Source organism: Oncorhynchus clarkii, chromosome 17, assembly GCF_045791955.1.
Source record: "Oncorhynchus clarkii lewisi isolate Uvic-CL-2024 chromosome 17, UVic_Ocla_1.0, whole genome shotgun sequence".
Classification (NCBI taxonomy): Eukaryota; Metazoa; Chordata; class Actinopteri; order Salmoniformes; family Salmonidae; genus Oncorhynchus; species Oncorhynchus clarkii.
This window is the reverse complement of record NC_092163.1, coordinates 4,455,529-4,469,326: the sequence shown is the minus strand read 5'-3', so window position 1 is coordinate 4,469,326 and position 13,798 is coordinate 4,455,529. Positions and strand designations below refer to the sequence as shown.

The window sequence follows — 13,798 nt, the reverse complement described above, 5'->3', positions numbered from 1 at the left end:
AGGAGAAACACCTTCACCATCTGTCATTTCTAGACTACTCTACCACGCACACTACACTACACTACACTGGAGGGTTACATAACTAACTTTACATCCTGTCTGTCCAGGACACATAAACCAGTGACCAACATCCAGTGATCTACATCCTGTCTGTCCAGGACACATAAACCAGTGATCTACATCCAGTCTGTCCAGGACACATAAACCAGTGATCTACATCCAGTCTGTCCAGGACACATAAACCAGTGATCTACATCCAGTCTGTCCAGGACACATAAACCAGTGATCTACATCCTGTCTGTCCAGGACACATAAACCAGTGATCTACATCCAGTCTGTCCAGGACACATAAACCAGTGATCAACATCCTGTCTGTCCAGGACACATAAACCAGTGATCTACATCCTGTCTGTCCAGGACACATAAACCAGTGACCAACATCCAGTGATCTACATCCTGTCTGTCCAGGACACATAAACCAGTGATCTACATCCTGTCTGTCCAGGACACATAAACCAGTGATCTACATCCAGTCTGTCCAGGACACATAAACTAGTCATTTACATCCTGTCTGTCTAGGACACATAAACCAGTGATCTCCCCATGTTTCTATGGTTCTATTCTCATCTCCGTGTTGTTGTTTTTGTCGTACTGCAAGCTTTATCTTGGCCATGTCGCAGTTGTAAATGAGAACTTGTTCTCAACTGTTCTCAACTTGTTCTCAACTGGCCTACCTGGTTAAATAAAAGTGAAATGTAAAAAATATCTCTCCACGTTGCTATTCTCATCTCTCCATGTTGCTATGGTTCTATTCTCATCTCTCCACGTTGCTATGGTTCTATTCTCATCTCTCCATGTTGCTATGGTTCTATTGTCACCTCTCCACATTGCTATGGTTCTATTCTCATCTCTCCACGTTGCTATGGTTCTATTCTCATCTCTCCACGTTGCTATGGTTCTATTCTCATCTCTCCATGTTGCTATGGTTCTATTCTCATCTCTCCACGTTGCTATGGTTCTATTCTCATCTCTCCATGTTGCTATGGTTCTATTGTCACCTCTCCACATTGCTATGGTTCTATTCTCATCTCTCCACGTTGCTATGGTTCTATTCTCATCTCTCCACGTTGCTATGGTTCTATTCTCATCTCTCCACGTTGCTATGGTTCTATTCTCATCTCTCCACGTTGCTATGGTTCTATTCTCATCTCTCCATCCCTCCTTTCTTGACATCACTTCTTCACAAGTCCACTCCTTCCTTCAACGTCCTGTGATGTCATCACCCCTCGCCCCCGGTCTCCGTGTGTCATCTGGATGTCTTCATCTGATTGGCTGCTGGCGTGTAGAGGTACCGGTAGATGGCGTAGTAATGGACACCTGCTCCCATGGCAACAAACAGGTGCCAGATGGCATGGGCGAATGGGACGAGGCCATCACTCTTGAAGAACACCATGCCCAGACAGTAACAGGCACCGCCCACTAACAACTCCCACAGCCCCTCGCGGTCTGGCTACAGGGGGACAACAAGGGTGAAAGTTAATCCACTGATCCACCACACTCTTTCCCTACCTTGAGCCATTACCATTCAATTACCATACAACCATTCTCTTTGTTTCTGTGCCTTGTGTTGTGTTGTTTTGACTTGAGCCATTCAATTACCATACAACCATTCTCTTTGTTTCTGTGCCTTGTGTTGTGTTGTTTTGACTTGAGCCATTCAATTACCATACAACCATTCTCTTTGTTTCTGTGCCTTGTGTTGTGTTGTTTTGACTTGAGCCATTCAATTACCATACAACCATTCTCTTTGTTTCTGTTTAGCCTTGTGTTGTGTTGTTTTGACTTGAGCCATTCAATTACCATACAACCATTCTCTTTGTTTCTGTTTAGCCTTGTGTTGTGTTGTTTTGATTACTGTTTTTTTTAGTTTCATTTCTACAATTGTAAAGAGACTTCGGGGTCCTTAAAAAGTTATTTAAAAGCCCCATGCGTTATTATGATTATAACATACTGGTTCTGTCCCAGTAAGCAGTCTACGGACAAGAGAAAGTCCCATGCGTTATTATGATTATAACATACTGGTTCTGTCCCAGTAAGCAGTCTACGGACAAGAGAAAGTCCCATGTGTTATTATGATTATAACATACTGGTTCTGTCCCAGTAAGCAGTCTACGGGGACAAGAGAAAGTCCCATGTGTTATTATGATTATAACATAATGGTTCTGTCCCAGTAAGCAGTCTACGGACAAGAGAAAGCATTCCGTGCTTTGGTTTCCTTTACCTGGCCACCTTTACCTGGCTAGATTTACCTGGCCCCCTTTACCTGGCCACATTTACCTGGCCACATTTACCTGGCCCCCTTTACCTGGCCACCTTTACCTGGCCACCTTTACCTGGCCCCCTTTACCTGGCCCCCTTTACCTGGCTACATTTACCTGGCCACCTTTACCTGGCCACCTTTACCTGGCTAGATTTACCTGGCTACCTTTACCTGGCCACCTTTACCTGGCCACCTTTACCTGGCCCCCTTTACCTGGCCACCTTTACCTGGCTACCTTTACCTGGCTACCTTTACCTGGCTACCTTTACCTGGCCACCTTTACCTGGCTAGATTTACCTGGCCACCTTTACCTGGCCACCTTTACCTGGCCACCTTTACCTGGCTAACTTTACCTGGCCACCTTTACCTGGCCACCTTTACCTGGCTAGATTAACCTGGCCCACTTTACCTGGCCACCTTTACCTGGCCACCTTTACCTGGCTAACTTTACCTGGCTAACTTTACCTGGCCACCTTTACCTGGCCACCTTTACCTGGCCACCTTTACCTGGCCCCCTTTACCTGGCCCACTTTACCTGGCCACCTTTACCTGGCCACCTTTACCTGGCCCCCTTTACCTGGCCACCTTTACCTGGCTAGATTTACCTGGCCCCCTTTACCTGGCCCCCTTTACCTGGCTAGATTTACCTGGCCCCCTTTACCTGGCTAGATTAACCTGGCCACCTTTACCTGGCTAGATTAACCTGGCCCCCTTTACCTGGCCACCTTTACCTGGCCCCCTTTACCTGGCTAGATTAACCTGGCCCCCTTTACCTGGCTAGATTAACCTGGCCCCCTTTACCTGGCTAGATTAACCTGCCCCCCTTTACCTGGCTAGATTAACCTGGCCCCCTTTACCTGGCTAGATTAACCTGGCCCCCTTTACCTGGCTAGATTAACCTGGCCCCCTTTACCTGGCCACCTTTACCTGGCCACCTTTACCTGGCCCCCTTTACCTGGCCCCCTTTACCTGGCTAGATTAACCTGGCCACCTTTACCTGGCCACCTTTACCTGGCCCCCTTTACCTGGCCCCCTTTACCTGGCCCCCTTTACCTGGCTAGATTAACCTGGCCACCTTTACCTGGCCCCCTTTACCTGGCCACCTTTACCTGGCCTCCTTTACCTGGCCCCCTTTACCTGGCCCCCTTTACCTGGCCCCCTTTACCTGGCTAGATTTACCTGGCCCCCTTTACCTGGCCCCCTTTACCTGGCCACCTTTACCTGGCCCCCTTTACCTGGCCCCCTTTACCTGGCTAGATTTACCTGGCCCCCTTTACCTGGCCACCTTTACCTGGCCACCTTTACCTGGCCACCTTTACCTGGCCCCCTTTACCTGGCCCCCTTTACCTGGCCACCTTTACCTGGCTAGATTTACCTGGTCCCCTTTACCTGGCTAGATTAACCTGGCCACCTTTACCTGGCCCCCTTTACCTGGCTAGATTTACCTGGTCCCCTTTACCTGGCTAGATTAACCTGGCCACCTTTACCTGGCCCCCTTTACCTGGCCCCCTTTACCTGGCCCCCTTTACCTGGCTAGATTTACCTGGTCCCCTTTACCTGGCTAGATTTACCTGGCCCCCTTTACCTGGCCACCTTTACCTGGCCACCTTTACCTGGCACCCTTTACCTGGCTAGATTTACCTGGTCCCCTTTACCTGGCCACCTTTACCTGGCTAGATTAACCTGGCCACCTTTACCTGGCCCCCTTTACCTGGCTAGATTTACCTGGCCACCTTTACCTGGCCACCTTTACCTGGCCCCCTTTACCTGGCCCCCTTTACCTGGCCACCTTTACCTGGCCCCCTTTACCTGGCTAGATTTACCTGGCCACCTTTACCTGGCCCCCTTTACCTGGCTAGATTTACCTGGCCACCTTTACCTGGCCCCCTTTACCTGGCTAGATTTACCTGGCCACCTTTACCTGGCCCCCTTTACCTGGCTAGATTAACCTGGCCACCTTTACCTGGCCCCCTTTACCTGGCTAGATTTACCTGGCCACCTTTACCTGGCCCCCTTTAGCTGGACACCTTTACCTGGCTAGATTAACCTGGCCCCCTTTACCTGGCCACCTTTACCTGACCACCTTTACCTGAATAGATTTACCTGGCCACCTTTACCTGGCCACCTTTACCTGGCCACCTTTACCTGGCCACCTTTACCTGGCCCCCTTTACCTGGCCACCTTTACCTGGCCACCTTTACCTGGCTAGATTAACCTGCCCCCCTTTACCTGGCCACCTTTACCTGGCCCCCTTTACCTGGCTAGATTTACCTGGCCACCTTTACCTGGCCCCCTTTACCTGGCCACCTTTACCTGGCTAGATTAACCTGGCCCCCTTTACCTGGCCACCTTTACCTGACCACCTTTACCTGGCTAGATTTACCTGGCCACCTTTACCTGGCCCCCTTTACCTGGCTAGATTTACCTGGCCACCTTTACCTGGCTAGATTTACCTGGCCACCTTTACCTGGCCCCCTTTACCTGGCTAGATTTACCTGGCCACCTTTACCTGGCCCCCTTTACCTGGCTAGATTAACCTGGCCACCTTTACCTGGCCCCCTTTACCTGACTAGATTTACCTGGCCACCTTTACCTGGCCCCCTTTACCTGGCCCCCTTTATCTGGCTAGATTAACCTGGCCACCTTTACCTGGCCCCCTTTACCTGGCCACCTTTACCTGGCCTCCTTTACCTGGCCCCCTTTACCTGGCCCCCTTTACCTGGCCCCCTTTACCTGGCTAGATTTACCTGGCCCCCTTTACCTGGCCCCCTTTACCTGGCCACCTTTACCTGGCCCCCTTTACCTGGCCCCCTTTACCTGGCTAGATTTACCTGGCCCCCTTTACCTGGCCACCTTTACCTGGCCACCTTTACCTGGCCACCTTTACCTGGCCCCCTTTACCTGGCCCCCTTTACCTGGCCACCTTTACCTGGCTAGATTTACCTGGTCCCCTTTACCTGGCTAGATTAACCTGGCCACCTTTACCTGGCCCCCTTTACCTGGCTAGATTTACCTGGTCCCCTTTACCTGGCTAGATTAACCTGGCCACCTTTACCTGGCCCCCTTTACCTGGCCCCCTTTACCTGGCCCCCTTTACCTGGCTAGATTTACCTGGTCCCCTTTACCTGGCTAGATTTACCTGGCCCCCTTTACCTGGCCACCTTTACCTGGCCACCTTTACCTGGCACCCTTTACCTGGCTAGATTTACCTGGTCCCCTTTACCTGGCCACCTTTACCTGGCCCCCTTTACCTGGCTAGATTAACCTGGCCACCTTTACCTGGCCCCCTTTACCTGGCTAGATTTACCTGGCCACCTTTACCTGGCCACCTTTACCTGGCCCCCTTTACCTGGCCCCCTTTACCTGGCCACCTTTACCTGGCCCCCTTTACCTGGCTAGATTTACCTGGCCACCTTTACCTGGCCCCCTTTACCTGGCTAGATTTACCTGGCCACCTTTACCTGGCCCCCTTTACCTGGCTAGATTTACCTGGCCACCTTTACCTGACCCCCTTTACCTGGCTAGATTAACCTGGCCACCTTTACCTGGCCCCCTTTACCTGGCTAGATTTACCTGGCCACCTTTACCTGGCCCCCTTTACCTGGACACCTTTACCTGGCTAGATTAACCTGGCCCCCTTTACCTGGCCACCTTTACCTGACCACCTTTACCTGAATAGATTTACCTGGCCACCTTTACCTGGCCACCTTTACCTGGCCACCTTTACCTGGCCACCTTTACCTGGCCCCCTTTACCTGGCCACCTTTACCTGGCCACCTTTACCTGGCTAGATTAACCTGCCCCCCTTTACCTGGCCACCTTTACCTGGCCCCCTTTACCTGGCTAGATTTACCTGGCCACCTTTACCTGGCCCCCTTTACCTGGCCACCTTTACCTGGCTAGATTAACCTGGCCCCCTTTACCTGGCCACCTTTACCTGACCACCTTTACCTGGCTAGATTTACCTGGCCACCTTTACCTGGCCCCCTTTACCTGGCTAGATTTACCTGGCCACCTTTACCTGGCCCCCTTTACCTGGCTAGATTAACCTGGCCACCTTTACCTGGCCCCCTTTACCTGACTAGATTTACCTGGCCACCTTTACCTGGCCCCCTTTACCTGGCCACCTTTACCTGGATAGATTAACCTGGCCCCCTTTACCTGACCACCTTTACCTGAATATATTTACCTGGCCACCTTTACCTGGCCACCTTTACCTGGCCACCTTTACCTGGCCACCTTTACCTGGCTAGATTAACCTGCCCCCCTTTACCTGGCCACCTTTACCTGGCTAGATTAACCTGCCCCCCTTTACCTGGCCACCTTTACCTGGCCCCCTTTACCTGCCCACCTTCACCTGGCCCCCTTTACCTGGCCCCCTTTACCTGCCCACCTTTACCTGGCCCCCTTTACCTGGCCACCTTTACCTGGCCACCTTTACCTGGCCACCTTTACCTGGCCCCCTTTACCTGCCCACCTTTACCTGGCCCCCTTTACCTGGCCACCTTTACCTGGCCCCCTTTACCTGGCCACCTTTACCTGGCCCCCTTTACCTGGCTAGATTTACCTGGCCACCTTTACCTGGCCACCTTCTTAAAATGCTAACTTTTTTTGTTGCATTTGTGCTCTAAAAACCAATGCAAGTCAATATCCCCGATTTGAGCATTTTTAGAGTTTGATGTCTAAAAGTGTCTCACCATTGACAGGATGACCAAGGCTGGGAACACTCCCATCACTGTATAACAGATCAGTTCCATCAACTTATACCTGGAGAGATAGAGACAGAGAGAGACAGAGAGAGAGACAGAGAGAGAGAGAGAGAGAGAGAGAGAGAGACAGAGAGAGAGAGAGAGACAGAGACAGAGAGAGACACAGAGAGACACAGAGAGAGACAGAGAGAGAGACAGAGAGAGAGAGAGAAAGAGCGAGAGAGAAAGAGAGAAGGAGGAGGTTAGATATAGGTCAGGAACATAGTTAGGGTTTAGGGTCTCACAAGAGTCAGGGTTAAAAGGTCAGAGTGGAGTATTGTGACCTCTTACCTCTCGTGGGAGAAGACACACCCCTCCCCCCCACCACAAACACGTTACCTCTCGTGGAAGAAGACACCCCCCCACATCACCCACAAACACGTTACCTCTCGTGGGGGAAGACACCCCCCCACATCACCCACAAACACGTTACCTCTCGTGGGAGAAGACCCCCCCCAACACAAACATGTTACCTCTCGTAGAAGCCACCCCCCACCACAAACATGTTACCTCTCATTGAAGAAAACACCCCCCCCCCCATAACCACGTTACCTCTCGTAGAAGCCCCCCCCTCCCCCCCCCACCACAAACACGTTACCTCTCGTGGAAGAAAACACCACCCCCCCCCCCCCCCCCACACATAACCACGTTACCTCTCGTAGATGCCCCCCCCCCATAACCACCTCACCTCTCGTAGATGCCCCCCCCCACCATAACCACGTTACCTCTCGTAGATGCCTCCCCCCATACCCACCTCACCTCTCGTAGATGCCCCCCCCCACCATAACCACGTTACCTCTTGTAGATGCCTCCCCCCCATACCCACCTCACCTCTCGTAGAAGCCCCCCCCCCCTCCCCATAACCACCTCACCTCTCGTAGATGCCCCCCCCCACCATAACCACGTTACCTCTCGTAGATGCCTCCCCCCCATACCCACCTCACCTCTCGTAGATTCCCCCCCCCCCCCACCATAACCACCTCACCTCTCGTAGATGCCCCCCCCACCATAACCACGTTACCTCTCGTAGATGCCTTCCCCCCATACCCACCTCACCTCTCGTAGAAGCCCCCCCCTCCCCATAACCACCTCACCTCTCGTAGAAGCCCCCCCTCCCCTCCCCATAACCACCTCACCTCTCGTAGAAGCCCCCCCCTCCCCATAACCACCTCACCTCTCGTAGAAGCCCCCCCTCCCCATAACCACCTCACCTCTCGTAGAAGCCCCCCCTCCCCATAACCACCTCACCTCTCGTAGAAGCCCCCCCTCCCCATACCCACCTCACCTCTCGTAGATGCCCCCCCCACCATAACCACGTTACCTCTCCCTCCCCCCCCCCCCCCTCACCTCTCGTGGAAGAAGAAGACGTATGTGGTTCCAACAGAGGCCATCACCCAGACCAACCACCTCATGTGACAGGTCCAGGGTCCCAGCTCCCGCAGGTTCAACCTGGATAGTAATCATGGTACATGTTACATCACTTTAAAACAGACGACACACACAACAAGGGCGTCATGGTACATATCACATCACTTTAAAACAGACGACACACACAACAAGGGCGTCATGGTACATATCACATAACTTTAAAACAGACGACACACACAACAAGGGCGTCATGGTACATATCACATCACTTTAAAACAGACTACACACACAACAAGGGCGTCGTGTTCACAAGTTCGGCAAACTGAGCTAGTGTAGTCCAGACTATGATGCTGTAGTCCAGACTATGATGCTGTAGTCCAGACTATGATGCTGTAGTCCAGACTATGATGCTGTAGTCCAGACTAGTGTAGTCCAGACTAGTGTAGTCCAGTATATGATGCTGTAGTCCAGACTAGTGTAGTCCAGTACATTATGCTGTAGTCCAGACTAGTGTAGTCCAGTATATGATGCTGTAGTCCAGACTAGTGTAGTCCAGTATATGATGCTGTAGTCCAGACTAGTGTAGTCCAGACTAGTGTAGTCCAGTACATGATGCTGTAGTCCAGACTAGTGTAGTCCAGTATATGATGCTGTAGTCCAGACTAGTGTAGTCCAGTATATGATGCTGTAGTCCAGACTAGTGTAGTCCAGTATATGATGCTGTAGTCCAGACTAGTGTAGTCCAGTACATTATGATGTGGTCCAGACTAGTGTAGTCCAGACTAGTGTAGTCCAGAATAGTGTAGTCCAGAATAGTGTAGTCCAGTATATGATGCTGTAGTCCAGACTAGTGTAGTCCAGTATATGATGCTGTAGTCCAGACTAGTGTAGTCCAGTATATGATGCTGTAGTCCAGACTAGTGTAGTCCAGAATAGTGTAGTCCAGAATAGTGTAGTCCAGTATATGATGCTGTAGTCCAGACTAGTGTAGTCCAGTACATGATGCTGTAGTCCAGACTAGTGTAGTCCAGTATATGATGCTGTAGTCCAGACTAGTGTAGTCCAGTATATGATGCTGTAGTCCAGACTAGTGTAGTCCAGTATATGATGCTGTAGTCCAGACTAGTGTAGTCCAGTACATTATGATGTGGTCCAGACTAGTGTAGTCCAGACTAGTGTAGTCCAGTACATGATGCTGTAGTCCAGACTAGTGTAGTCCAGTATATGATGCTGTAGTCCATACTAGTGTAGTCCAGTATATGATGCTGTAGTCCATACTAGTGTAGTCCAGTATATGATGCTGTAGTCCATACTAGTGTAGTCCAGTATATGATGCTGTAGTCCATACTAGTGTAGTCCAGTATATGATGCTGTAGTCAGTTATTATAATGATAGATTATTATATATATACATGTAGCCTGGTGTCACAGATATTATAATGATAAATTACTATCCTTACAATAAATGACCAACAGTATGTGGACACCTGCTCGTCAAACATTTATTTTATGGATCCCCATTAGTTCCTGCCAAGGCAGCAGCTACTCTTCCTGGGGTTTATTATCGATCCCCTAGTTCCTGTCAAGGCAGCAGCTACTCTTCCTGGGGTTTATTATCGATCCCCTAGTTCCTGCCAAGGCAGCAGCTACTCTTCCTGGGGTTTATTATCGATCCCCTAGTTCCTGCCAAGGCAGCAGCTACTCTTCCTGGGGTTTATTATGGATCCCCATTAGTTCCTGTCAAGGCAGCAGCTACTCTTCCTGTGGTTTATTATGGATCCCCATTAGATCCTGTTGCCAAGGCAGCAGCTACTCTTCCTGGGGTTTATTATGGATCCCCATTAGTTCCTGCCAAGGCAGCAGCTACTCTTCCTGGGGTTTATTATCGATCCCCTAGTTCCTGTCAAGGCAGCAGCTACTCTTCCTGGGGTTTATTATCGATCCCCTAGTTCCTGCCAAGGCAGCAGCTACTCTTCCTGGGGTTTATTATCGATCCCCTAGTTCCTGCCAAGGCAGCAGCTACTCTTCCTGGGGTTTATTATGGATCCCCATTAGATCCTGTTGCCAAGACAGCAGCTACTCTTCCTGGGGTTTATTATGGATCCCCATTAGATCCTGTTGCCAAGGAAGCAGCTACTCTTCCTGTGGTTTATTATGGGTCCCCATTAGATCCTGTGCCAAGGCATCAGCTAATCTTCCTGGGGTTTATTATGGATCCCCATTAGTTCCTGTTGCCAAGGCAGCAGCTACTCTTCCTGGGGTTTATTATGGATCCCCATTAGTTCCTGTTGCCAAGGCAGCAGCTACTCTTCCTGGGGTTTATTATGGATCCTACTCCACCACTACCACATATCTACAGTACTAAATCCATGTGTATGTGTGTGTATAGTGCGTATGCTATTGTGTGTGTGTGTGTGTGTATGCTATCGTGTGTGTGTGTGTGTGTGTGTGTGTGTGTGTGTGTATGCCAATGTTTGTGTTGTTTCACAGTCCCCGCTGTTCCATTCTACCTGCTTTATCGAATTCTACTGCTGGCATCAGTTACCTGATGTGGAATAGAGTTCCATGTAGTCATGTCTCTATGTAGTACTGTGGAATAGAGTTCCATGTAGTCATGTCTCTATGTAGTACTGTGGAATAGAGTTCCATGTAGTCATGGCTCTATGTAGTACTGTGGAATAGAGTTCCATGTAGTCATGTCTCTATGTAGTACTGTGGAATAGAGTTCCATGTAGTCATGGCTCTATGTAGTACTGTGGAATAGAGTTCCATGTAGTCATGGCTCTATGTAGTACTGTGGAATAGAGTTCCATGTAGTCATGGCTCTATGTAGTACTGTGCGCCTCCCATAGTCTGTTCTGGACTTGGTGACTGTGAAGAGACCTCTGGTGGCATGTCTTGTGGGGTATGCATGGATGTCTGAGCTGTGTGCCAGTAGTTCAAACAGACAGCTCGGTGCTTTCAACATGTCAACACCTCTCACAAATACAAGTAGTGATGAAGTCAATCTCTCTTCCACTTTTAGCCAGGAGAGATTGTCATGCATAATATTAATATTAGCTCTCTGTGTACATCCAAGGGCCAGCCGTGCTGCCCTGTTCTGAGCCAATTGCAAATATCCTAAGTGCTTTTTTTGTGACTGAACAGTAGTCAAGGAGCGACAAAACTATGGCCTGTAGGACCTGTCTTGTTGATAGTGTTGTGAAAAAAGGTAGAAACTAGGGCCTGTAGGACCTGCCTTGTTGATAGTGTTGTGAAGAAGGTAGAAACTAGGACCTGCCTTGTTGATAGTGTTGTTAAGAAGGTAGAAACTAGGGCCTGTAGGACCTGCCTTGTTGATAGTGTTGTGAAGAAGGTCGAAACTAGGGCCTGTAGGACCTGTCTTGTTGATAGTGTTGTGAAGAAGGTCGAAACTAGGGCCTGTAGGACCTGTCTTGTTGATAGTGTTGTGAAGAAGGTCGAAACTAGGGCCTGTAGGACCTGCCTTGTTGATAGTGTTGTGAAGAAGGTCGAAACTAGGGCCTGTAGGACCTGTCTTGTTGATAGTGTTGTGAAGAAGGTCGAAACTAGGGCCTGTAGGACCTGCCTTGTTGATAGTGCTGTTAAGAAGGTAGAAACTAGGGCCTGTAGGACCTGCCTTGTTGATAGTGCTGTTAAGAAGGTAGAAACTAGGGCCTGTAGGACCTGCCTTGTTGATAGTGCTGTTAAGAAGGTAGAAACTAGGGCCTGTAGGACCTGCCTTGTTGATAGTGCTGTTAAGAAGGTAGAAACTAGGGCCTGTAGGACCTGCCTTGTTGATAGTGTGGTTTAAGAAGGCAGAGCAGCGCTTTATTATAGACAGACAGTAGTGTAGTTATAGAGACAGTAGTGTAGTCTAGTGAGACAATGAGGCTGCGGCAGCACCTCCGACTCACCAGGGGGCGTAGGAGGCTGCTATGAAGAAATAGATCACCATTCTGTCACACATGTGGAAACAGTGCTCCACAGACCTGGAGAGACACAGGACATGATTATACATACTGCTGCCCTCATATACACTACCTATCCCTAACCTTATAGACAGGTGGGCAGGTAGCCTGATTATACAACCTGCTGTCATTAACCATATACACTACCTATCCCTAACCTTATAGACAGGTGGGCAGGTAGCCTGATTATACATACTGCTGTCATTAACCATATACACTACCTATCCCTAACCTTATAGACAGGTGGGCAGGTAGCCTGATTATACAACCTGCTGTCATTAACCATATACACTACCTATCCCTAACCTTATAGACAGGTGGGCAGGTAGCCTGATTATACAACCTGCTGTCATTAACCATATACACTACCTATCCCTAACCTTATAGACAGGTGGGCAGGTAGCCTGATTATACATACTGCTGCCATTAACCATATACACTACCTATCCCTAACCTTATAGACAGGTGGGCAGGTAGCCTGATTATACAACCTGCTGTCATTAACCATATACACTACCTATCCCTAACCTTATAGACAGGTGGGCAGGTAGCCTGATTATACATACTGCTGCCATTAACCATATACACTACCTATCCCTAACCTTATAGACAGGTGGGCAGGTAGCCTGATTATACAACCTGCTGCCATTAACCATATACACTACCTATCCCTAACCTTATAGACAGGTGGGCAGGTAGCCTGATTATACAACCTGCTGTCATTAACCATATACACTACCTATCCCTAACCTTATAGACAGGTGGGCAGGTAGCCTGATTATACATACTGCTGTCATTAACCATATACACTACCTATCCCTAACCTTATAGACAGGTCGGCAGGTAGCCTGATTATACATACTGCTGTCATTAACCATATGCACTACCTATCCCTAACCTTATAGACAGGTGGGCAGGTAGCCTGATTATACATACTGCTGTCATTAACCATATGCACTACCTATCCCTAACCTTATAGACAGGTGGGCAGGTAGCCTGATTATACAACCTGCTGCCATTAACCATATGCACTACCTATCCCTAACCTTATAGACAGGTGGGCAGGTAGCCTGATTATACATACTGCTGCCCTCATATACACTACCTATCCCTAACCTTATAGACAGGTGGGCAGGTAGCCTGATTATACAACCTGCTGTCATTAACCATATGCACTACCTATCCCTAACCTTATAGACAGGTGGGCAGGTAGCCTAGTGGTTAGAGTGTTGGGCCAGTAATCGAAATGTTGCTGGATAGAATCCCCGAACTGACAAGGTACAAATCTGTCGTTCTGCCCCTGAACAAGGCAGTTAACCCACTGTTCCCCGGTAGGCAGTTAACCCACTGTTCCCCGGTAGGCAGTTAACCCACTGTTCCCCGGTAGGCAGTTAA

The 13,798-nt window shown here is 49.5% G+C and overlaps 1 protein-coding gene across 3 annotated transcripts in view; it reads right to left on the bottom strand.

Annotated features, from left to right (window-relative positions):
* Positions 1–596: 596 nt before the first annotated feature.
* Positions 597–13,798, bottom strand: part of LOC139370147 (monocyte to macrophage differentiation factor 2-like) — a 53,272-nt gene continuing 40,070 nt past the window's right edge. For all 3 annotated transcript variants that reach the window (XM_071109475.1, XM_071109473.1, XM_071109474.1), the window contains exons 4-7: positions 12,350–12,424; positions 8,416–8,517; positions 7,018–7,087; positions 597–1,510 (exon numbers count right to left, since the gene is read on the bottom strand). In XM_071109475.1, the coding sequence (XP_070965576.1) occupies positions 1,307–1,510; positions 7,018–7,087; positions 8,416–8,517; positions 12,350–12,424 (451 nt within the window). In that variant the 3' untranslated portion in view covers positions 597–1,306. The remainder of the gene's footprint in view (positions 1,511–7,017; positions 7,088–8,415; positions 8,518–12,349; positions 12,425–13,798) is intronic.